Genomic DNA, 10161 nt, shown 5'->3' with positions numbered 1-10161 from the left:
AAAAAATCGAAAATCTGAGCGCCCCCCTTCTCTCCTCTCCGCGACCTGTGCCCCCACCTCCCTCACTCTCCCCCGCCCTCTCCGGCGACTGAGCATCGCGTCGGACGCCCCCTATTCCCCCCCCCCCCTTCTTCCCCGCCGCCGGTCAGCTCGTGGTCTTCCCTGTTCGGCACTACCAAGCACCAACGGCACCCAGATCGGCCCCGTCCCAGATCGCCGCCACCAAGCACCGGCGACATCGCCCTAGGATCAGCCCCGCAACATAACAGCTCGCCGCCGTCAAGCACCACCGGCGCCATCACAGCTCGCCCCGCCCCGCCCCAGATCGCCCCGCTCTTGCTGCCGATTCCACCGCAGGATACGCCTCGTTATTTGCAAAAAAAAAAAAAACCTTGACTATTGATTATTTCGAAACAAATCTGTACAAATAGGCGGAACGAGGAGGGCCCACCAGTGAAGGCCAGGCCCACGGGGGTATAGTCGGCGGCCCGGTCCATCAAAGCAGCACGCAGAGGCCAAGAAGAAGAGCACGGATTGCCCATTGACCACTGCTCGCTCGGCTCGGCCTCATTCCACAGGCGGAAGCCAAGAGGGAATCCTCCTCCAAGCAACCCGTCGCCGGCCGGGGATGTCTTCCAGCAGGTTCTCGCCGGCGCTGCAGGCGTCGGACCTCAACGACTTCATCGCCCCCTCGCAGGACTGCGTCGTCTCCCTCAACAAGAACTCCGCCGCCAGCCGCCTCCCGGTACCCTGCCCTGCCGCCCCTTCTCCCCCCTTTTTTTTGGCCTTTGCCCTAGTATTTGGCTCTGGGGCTGGAGCTTTTGCCCCGCCCTGCTCTTCGTACCCGCCCCGCGCCATCCGCCTGCGGCTGCAGAGCACGCGGTCTGAGTTCCTTTTTGCTTTCGGATGGTGATGCGCCATTAATCCCCGCGGTATGATAATAAGACTACTAGAAAGGATGAGAAACGATGAGCGGGATTGAGCTTTCTGTCCTGCTGTTTGGTTATCTTCGGAATTGAGCTTAGGGCTTGTTCGGATATATTCCCATCGGATTCAGTTGGAATTCCAGTTCTAATCCCCTCCAGCCTGAAGGGGATTGAGTCGGGTTATACAAACATGCCCGTATTCATTCATAGCCTTGCCAGTCAGTGGTACCCTTCCATGGAAACTACTAGAATAATTAGGTCTTGAGTTCCACACCAAAGAGCCATGGTATTTTATTTTACTTCATTCATTCATTCACAGCAAGCTCGTTTGAACCAAGCTAAAAGTTCAGCATGAGCTATTAGGCACAAACAGAATGGAAGACAAAGTGTGCATTGGTGCTCAACAAGATCATTGGTTTCTCCCAGCTTGTGGCATTGTGTAACAATCTTCAATAGCATCACTTCTTCAAATCATCAGCTAGGCAAATATGCTATGTGTGATGTTGGACATTGATCCTGGTGCTTCACTTGATGAAGTCCTGGTGCTTACGATTTCGTTCTTATTTACAACTTCCTGTGAGCTCAGCTTAGTATCAGGCGCCACACTTGTGTTGACTTATTAATCTGTCCTGTAAGGAAAGGGTACTATTGTACCTCAATGACCGGAACGATCTACCTGCTAAGTTTGACAACTTGGTCAAACCTCTGCCGAAGTTATAGATGCATTTCTGCATAACTAAACTAATCAATTGACTTCACATTAGCACAAACAGAACTTCGTAAATTCATCTTTCTTGCACCTCACCTAACCCATTTCCCTTCCACATGCAATTCCCATATATTCCTGACATTTCCATTTTACAGATTAAAAAAAAGCAAGTTGTGGTGAGTACAAAACCTCCAGAAGAATCGGTCAAGATTTCTCTCAAGGACTGTTTGGCTTGCAGGTTATTACCAATTTTGTTGCTCTCGCCTCAACTGTAAAAGTAGTGACCTGCCCAAATGTAAATAATGCTGACGGCTTCCTTTGATCTCATAGTGGTTGCATAACATCAGCAGAGACAGTTATGCTTGAGAAGCAAAGCTTGGATGACTTCGTTACTCGCATCAACTCTGGCAAAACCGTCATCGTATCTGTATCTCCCCAGTCAAGAGCATCATTAGCTGCATTATTTGGTCTTTCTCAGTCACAGGTATTTGTTTGTGCTTCACTTGACCACTACATAATCAAAATTGTCACCATAAACGGTGTTTTGTAATGTTTTCCGTAAATTAATGTCTTTCTGCTTTAGCTGAATGACAAGTGCTCTGTAAATAATGATAACAAAAGCAAAATGTAATTTTTGTTATCTTCAGGTTTTCCGAAAACTAACTGCCCTGTTCAAGTCGATGGGCGTGAAGGCAGTGTATGACACAAGTAGTAGTCGAGATCTGGCCCTAATTGAAGCATGCAATGAATTTGTTTCACGCTATAAGCTGAGTCAATTATCTAGTGACAAAGAAGTTGGAACCAGTCTTCCTGTGCTTTCATCTGCATGTCCAGGTAAAAACATTTACACAAAATATGTGTCACTTTTGCTACTATGCAGTTTCCTATATACCACTGATATTCCCTTACTAGTTAGTTAGCTATTTATATATCTTCTATAAATATATGTGAATCTCTTCCTCCTTACAGGCTGGATATGCTATGCTGAAAAGACCCTTGGTTCATATATTTTGCCCTACATCTCATCTGTAAAGAGTCCCCAACAAGTGATTGGTGCAGCTATCAAGCATCACATGGTTGAAAAACTTGGTCTCAAGTGAGTGATTTTCCCTAGTTCTAGATCTGAATATGTTATTTTCAGATCTTTGATCAGGCATGAGAAATTAGTACTTCCTCTTGTCCGAAATTGGAATCCTTTTTTACTTCACAAAGTTTTATCTTGTAGAAGTATAAGATCATGCAAGTATATTTCATGACAAACCGGGATATACAATTTTCTGGTGACCAGTCCAAATTATCTTGAGAGAGGCTTACAATTTTTTACGCTTTCTTGTGACCAAGTGTCTATGACATTAGATTTTTCCTGGTCTTTGCAATGTAATATCTCCATTTGCTGAATTGGATGACTATTTCAAATAAAAACCACGCTTATTATGAACTATCATTTTGTGATATTTTTGTTTGTAATCATACTTGAATGTATTATGTAGGCCGTATGATGTTTATCATGTTACTGTGATGCCCTGTTATGATAAAAAACTTGAAGCTGTCCGGGGCGACTTTGTTTTCTCAGTGGAAGAAAAGGAAGTTACAGAGGTGGACTCGGTATTGACAACCGGTGAAGTGTTGGACTTGATACAGGTTACTAATTTATTTCCTGCAGTTGCTTGCATGTTTTGAAAAACTGCAAGACGCTTATATCACTTTCATGGTTGTGCAGTCCAAATCTGTCGACTTCAAGACAATGGAGGAATCTCCTTTGGACAGATTGTAAGCACCTTGTATGCATGATGTTCCGTCCCGCTGGATAAAATTCGGACGAAATTCAATGCGGAAATATATATTTATATGTTCTGTTCAACTAGTAAATCTAGAATTTAGCGAAGCTTTGATTTAGTTGACTGTCGAGAAAAAGAAAGATAAAAGTAATTTTATATGGTTACATTTATGCTTCATCTCCTCTGAGAATTCACGTGTACTTTCACTGCAACACAGATTAACAAATGTTGATGATGATGGTCATCTATATGGGGTTTCTGGTGGCTCGGGTGGTTATGCGGAAGCCATCTTTCGTTATGCAGCACGTGTGCTCTTTAATAGGGAAATAGAAGGCCCACTTGATTTCAAAGTCTTGCGAAATTCAGATTTCCGTGAAGTTACGTTGGAGGTAATTCATTGCCCCCATCCATCCCTAATTGGCCTCGAAAGCCACTCTTGCTGTGGCCTTCGCATCATTGTGTATACATGTTTATGCTAACAGGTGGAGGGCAGACCTGTTTTGAAGTTTGCCCTTTGTTACGGGTTCAGAAACCTACAGAACATTGTTCGGAAGGTTAAGATGGGAAAATGTGAATACCAGTTTATTGAAGTTATGGCTTGCCCTTCAGGTATTTCATTTATGACACTGCTGCACGGTCGCTTTCAATAACTTCTTTCTGAGCTTTAGGATCTAGATACCCTCTACTATACACTGATTATCGCTGTGCAGGTTGTCTGAATGGGGGAGGCCAAATAAAACCTGCTAAAGGCCAATCTCCCAAGGATCTCATTCAACAACTAGAGGGTGTATACATGCAAGATGTAAGTTCTAGCATGCTCACTACATTTCATGTTGGTTGTAGGGCCTTGCTTCTGTTCGCGATTTTAATTTTATATCCCTACTGACCCATTCAAGTTTTATGCCCCAATTCTCTGCTATACTTCTGCAGCTGAGCTGCAGGTTGTGTCCATTTTGGGCCCAGCATGCTACTGACACAGTACTTTTTACCATTCAAGAAAAAGAGAAAAGGATGTTGAACTCTTAGTGCCTATTAAACCTTCTCATTGTAGTTTTGGGAAGCCGTGCGTAATTTCTGAACTCACTAGCCATTGATTTTTTTCTATTATCCTGCTCCAGTTTGCTGACATTGTACATTCCCCTTAATTAAGTGGAAAACAATTACTCGAGTTGGTTCCTACTACCTCTGTGAACTAATATAAGACGTTTTATAGATCACTAACGTCTTATATTAGTTAGTAGTGATCTAAAACGTCTTATTTTAGTTAGTAGTGATCTAAATCGTCTTATATTAGTTTACAGAGGGAGTACTTCATAACTGTCACTTACCACAGAATCTTGCTGCCATCACCACAAGGTCGTTTTTACTTGATGCCAGTCATTATATGCTGCCACTAACTTTAGACCTTGTGAACCAGGTATCAATATCCAACCCCTTCGATAACCCGATCGCGAAAAGATTATACGATGATTGGCTCGTCCAACCCGGTTCAGACAATGCAAAGAGGTACTTGCACACGCAGTACCACCCCGTGGTGAAAAGCGTGACTTCGCAGCTGCAGAACTGGTGATGCTGGCGAAGATCGGTTCATCGTGTCGAGAATTCAGTCATATGGTCTCCTAAGAAACCAAGAGGGCACACTGCCGAAACATCGGCAACACAGAAGATACAGGCATCATCATGAAGGGATGTTTTGCCCGAGGGCGAAATGAGTTTTGCTAGGCCATAGGTTTTCCACCTGCTTATCTTGGTGATCTTGTGTAATGTTGCCTCACACGAGAGATAAACAAACAGCGACAGATAGTAAATTGTACTAGTAACATGTAAAGATGAACAAAATAGGTGGCGATCTTTTTCCCGCGTCAGGAAAACAGCAGTTGATCTCTGGTGATTTCATGCCGCGTTGTCCTGTGATGTCTTGTTCCTTGTTTGACACAATCGTCTGGCAGTACCATCTAACTTTTCAACGGCTTGCAACTACTACTTCCTCCGTTCCAAAATAGATGACTCAACTTTGTACTAACTTAGTATTATTGTGGGATTATTCATTTCCTGAAGGACAGCGAGAGCACTGCATTGCCTAGAGCACCACAATCATTGGTTGGTTATGAATCTTGGACACACCTGGCGTTGGCATTTATCTGATGGGACGAAGGCATCAAATTGGACTTTGCAGAGCGGATTAAGAATTATATTCAAAATCAAAAATAAAAAGGATGTACAGCAGACGAATTCCTCCCCATTGTGTCTCTGTTACGTGCGTGCAACGGGGATAGTGAGATCAGCTGGTTTCCAATCCAATATGATAAAATGCATCGGTCAAAATTATTTTTTTAGAGAAACTGTGAGATTAGCTGCATTTTCTTTCTTTTCCTTTTTAGTGTATCTTGATTTAGAGTTAATTTTGTTTAGCAGCGCAAAAAACATGAACGCCGACCGTGGGGATCGAACCCACGGCCACGTGGTTAAAAGCCACGCGCTCTACCACTGAGCTAGGTCGGCTCATTGCAAAAAAGCAGGAGATTATGCCTTTATTCCAGACCCACCACTCCCTTCGATGCTATAATATGGATCGAAGGAAGTAGTATACTAGTTCAAAAAGACATGATATATAATCCGGTGCCACCGCACCGCACGATGACCTTGTAGAAAAATAGATGTCGATAAACAATTAAAATCTTTTCCCTCCGTTTCAAAATACTTGACTTTCATTTGTTCAAAAATGAATGTACCTATATACTAAAACATGCCTAAATACATCTATATTTTGACAAATGAAAGACATGTATTGTGAAACGGAGGGAGTAGTAACATGTAAAGATGAACAAGATAGGTGTCGATGTTTCTTTCATGCCACATTATCTTGTAATGTCTTTCTTCCATTTTTACCGTAAAGAAAAAATCTTCTTCCTTGTCTGGCACATTGTCCTGTGTGGCTGTGTTAGTGTACTATCATTTTAACTTTCCAACTTAATTGCTGCTTTATCGTGGAATTTTTTGTCTAAAGAAGAGCGAGCTCTGCATTACTCGGAACATTAATCATGTCTCATTATCCGACTTGCGCAGGACTGTCGTTGATATTTATGTGTTGGGGGGGTGAAGACACCAACCAAATAGGGCTTTACAAAAGCGCATTAAAACTACCAACATTGTACATGAGACGAATTCCTTCCCCGTCGTGCTAATTTATATTTCCTTTGCAAAGCGTGTTATGTACATGCGACGAGAATTGTGAGATAGCTGATTTCCAATATGAGAAATTGCTTTGGTAAATGCAAAAATTCTATTTTTAGAGCAAATGTGAGATCAGCTGATTTACTCCGTTTTTATGTGGTGGTTTTTTTTAGGCAAAGAAGGATCATGCAAGATCCATACGAGGCCAAAACAAGGCTGAGAGCCTTCACATCTTCGGACTCTAGACAGACTGGCAGTACATATTTTGTCGTAAGAGACACATAAAAGGGAAATTAAAAACAAGCTAAGATGCAGCAAGGACAAAAGGGAAAGCCACCAGGTGAGATGTGGTGTGTTTGTTGGACACTCTATTTTCTGAATTTTCTGAAGTACTCCCTCTGTACATTTTATTTTGCACAGAAAAAAATAAGTACGGCACAACACAAAATGAGCGCCGACCGTGGGGAATGAAACCACGGCCACGTGGTTAAAAGCCACGCGCTCTACCACTAAGCTAGGTCGGCCTTCGAGTGAATTTAAATCAAAATACCGTGGAATTTAGTTTCCATATATAGTTTCAAGAAAACACTGCATGTCGATCCTGTGTTGTAATTCCCTCCGGCCAGTGCTACAAATCAACCGGATGATAATAAGCTAACATAAGCCGCCTCGTCAGCCGTCAGATCGCCCGACGCGTCGCCGTTAGATCGGGTCAACGCAAAAGTCGCACGCAACCGCTCGCCCTCAATCCAACCACGCCTCCTCTGCAGTGATGCTGCTCGCCGTCAATCCCACCTCACCGTGGCGCCTGCACCGGCGACATGATAGCACTGGAGCCACCGCCGGAGCTCCAACGCAGTAGCACCAGAGCCGCCCGCAGATCTCCAACGCGGCAGCACCGGAGCCGATGGAAAAAACAAGTTTCAACTCGACACCGACGATGCCCGTGGAAACTCCACTGTAGCTCCATGGCAGCACCGCGGCGTGAAGAAAAGCTCCATGCAGCACCATCGGCGTCCCGACGAATCTCCGTGCAGCCCCGGCCGCTCTCCATTGTAGCCGCGACGGAGCTCCATTGCAGCCCCGGCTGCCCTCCATTGCAGCAGCGGCGGAGCTCCATTGCAGCTCCAGCCGCGCTCCATTGCAGTCACCGGCGCGCGGCGTTCCGGCGAACCTCCATTGCAGCTCGAGCCGCACTCCATTGCAGCCGAGACCGGGCTCCATTGCAGCCACGGCGGGGCTCCATTGCAGCCGGAAGCGACCATTGCAGCCACCGGCGCGCTCCATTGGAGCCGCGGCGGGGCTCAGTTGCAGCCGGATGCGCTCGTTGCAGCCACCAGTGCGCTCCATTGCAACGCAGCCGACGACGGCGGATCAGCGACGCAGCATGTGGTAGCCATGGCGGGACGCGGGATGTGGCAGCCACGGCGGGAGGCAGCGGTGGTGCCTATCCTCTAGAGCTGAACGAGAAAAGGGGAAAAGAAAGGAACTGGCCGAGGGAGATGATAAGGCGGAGGGAGACGATAAGGTGGGACCGGTGAGACGGCCCCGCTGGAGATAGAGATAAGGAAAGGGAACGAGAGGCGGTGGGTGGGCCACCACGGGACGCGTGGCGCACGTACGAGGAGGTTTACGCGAGAGGAGAATCATCCGGCTTAAAACAAGCATTTTCCATTCCGTCCACGGATCGATCATATAAAAAACAACCAACACGTACACGCAAATAACTTGTAGCCAAGAGCCCTTGTTGTGCCCTTATTTTTGACTCTTTATTGCTTTTCACTTTTCTTCTTCACGATACAATGATCTCGTGTGTACATATATATACACACGACCCAGCCCTATTGCTAACCTTGACCAAACCTATTCGCAAAAAAAAAAAAAACTTGACCAAACCTATTCGGACTGAATATGAAACCACACGACCAGACATAGACGTAGGGAAGTACTACTGCTAACCGAAGCCTAAACTTGTTTTCTACAGTAATGTATAATCACACGGCAACATTGATCCCTTATGAAACTAGACTCAAACACGTAGACCGTTACCCTGTAAAAAAAAGAGCCTCAAACACGTAGACTACTGGGAAAGTGATGAACCAGCCGCCGCATCTCCTCTAGGGTTTAGACTGTCCGTCAACAACCGCCGCAATCTGCGGTGATCCTTCTTCACAAGGGCGGATGACGATTCTCTGCGAAGCCTGCGATATTGGTCAACCTGACGCAAGAACAGAGCACACAACAGATCTCCCTTTGCTTGCGCCCACCGACGAGGACGATGAAGCTAGCAACAAGCAGGCAGCCACTATTGATGGCAAAGAGCAGTCGACGTGCCACGCGGCCGCCCGCGACGCCGAGGACGACGACATCAAGCAGCCGCCGCCGCCGCCTCGTGAGAAAACCTACAGTGAAGGTGACGTGGTCGACTTTTTCAAAGCCCTACGTTTTTGCCGACCCGGGCCCTCGGTGGAGCTACTGGCCGTGTACCCACACTGCTTCCCCTTCGTCGGCGACATCATCGTCGCCGACGAGAACGGCGGCCAGTACGTCTACCACCAGGAGAAGGCGAGCCTCTTCACAACCTCGACCCCGAGGACAATCTGGTGCTCACGGGGCCATTCCAGACCATCTCGGGATTCGGCAGCGCTGTCATGACAATCAAGATCCCCGACCGAGACAGGCCTGGCATTTGCGACACCGCCGACCTATGGTTTGGCCCAAGTAACATGGAGAACGACAAGCACACGAAGACCGCCTCATCACGACACGTTATGGCCGCCACCTCGTCGTGTCATATGTCACGATGAGGGAAGGCCTGGAGATCAATGTTCGGGTCAGCATCCGCCTCTTTGGTGGCGGCGATGATGCATCACGCACCATGGACGTGAACGGTCAGATCACCGCGCATAACCGGGTCTTTGAGGACGACAGTGTGCTCCTCTTCTTCTATGCGGAGGAGGAGAAGGTGCAGCTCACCCCCTCCGCTGGCGGCGATGGCAGTGTGGACCTGCGGCAGATGCAGCGGTACAATGTTACGGTGCCCATCAATCCGCAGCCATTTCTTACGATTAAGGTGAGCTTGAAGGTGACAAGTCCGAGCAACGAGGGGGCTACCATCACCTTCGAGGGCGATGTCGAGTTCCCTCTTGACATGGCCCAACGTGTTCGGGCAATCCGCACGGAGCTCGGCGAGGTTCAAGTCCGTATCTCGTACAATTGAAACATGGAGAAGTGGAAGCATGAACCAAACAAGTATTTTGTGTGAGATGTCTCTTCGAGTTATACTACTACGAATAAGAGTAAAAATTTGTCTTCCTTTGCGAGTTGTGCTTTGTTCCTTTTTATGGTTGTTGTTAACTGATGGAAGCTTTTCTTGTATGTTAAAGTTGTTATAACAATATATGAAAATTTCTAATATCGCTGATTTGTTTGCCAAGAAAGAGAAAAGATCATGTGTTCCCCCTGCTCCTTAGTTCTAGAAATCCTATGATCGAAGGAGCCTCTCGTGCGCTTCATTCTCTCTGTTTGTAATGCTGAATTTTCCGCGTCTTCCAATTATTATTGGTCCAACTCT

The 10161-nt window shown here is 46.4% G+C and overlaps 1 protein-coding gene and 2 non-coding genes across 3 annotated transcripts; 1 reads left to right on the top strand and 2 right to left on the bottom strand.

Annotated features, from left to right (window-relative positions):
* The first annotated feature begins 501 nt into the window (after positions 1-501).
* Positions 502-5309, top strand: LOC123122826 (protein NAR1). The gene is made up of 11 exons (XM_044543181.1): positions 502-745; positions 1791-1873; positions 1966-2119; positions 2283-2469; positions 2605-2731; positions 3126-3276; positions 3356-3405; positions 3631-3802; positions 3896-4022; positions 4124-4215; positions 4831-5309. Exons 1-11 carry the CDS (start codon positions 629-631, stop codon positions 4981-4983), a joined length of 1413 nt encoding a protein of 470 aa, XP_044399116.1. The 5' UTR covers positions 502-628; the 3' UTR covers positions 4984-5309.
* Positions 5310-5843: 534 nt separating this feature from the next.
* On the bottom strand, positions 5844-5915 carry TRNAK-UUU (transfer RNA lysine (anticodon UUU)). Its single transcript has one exon. It is a non-coding gene; the product is annotated as a tRNA-Lys (tRNA).
* Positions 5916-7039: 1124 nt separating this feature from the next.
* TRNAK-UUU (transfer RNA lysine (anticodon UUU)) lies at positions 7040-7111 on the bottom strand. Its single transcript has one exon. It is a non-coding gene; the product is annotated as a tRNA-Lys (tRNA).
* Positions 7112-10161: the final 3050 nt, after the last annotated feature.

This window comes from Triticum aestivum, chromosome 5D (assembly GCF_018294505.1).
Source record: "Triticum aestivum cultivar Chinese Spring chromosome 5D, IWGSC CS RefSeq v2.1, whole genome shotgun sequence".
Lineage (NCBI taxonomy): Eukaryota > Viridiplantae > Streptophyta > Magnoliopsida > Poales > Poaceae > Triticum > Triticum aestivum.
This window is presented reverse-complemented; position numbering and strand designations above follow the sequence as displayed.

Excerpts from the sequence above, each read along its gene's own strand:
- LOC123122826 (XM_044543181.1), top strand. The coding sequence starts at position 629 with ATGTCTTCCAGCAGGTTCTCGCCGGCGCTGCAGGCGTCGGACCTCAAC. Across the intron at positions 2,120-2,282 it reads TTGGTCTTTCTCAGTCACAG|GTTTTCCGAAAACTAACTGC; the intron begins GTATTTGTTTGT and ends TGTTATCTTCAG. Across the intron at positions 4,216-4,830 it reads AGGGTGTATACATGCAAGAT|GTATCAATATCCAACCCCTT; the intron begins GTAAGTTCTAGC and ends CTTGTGAACCAG.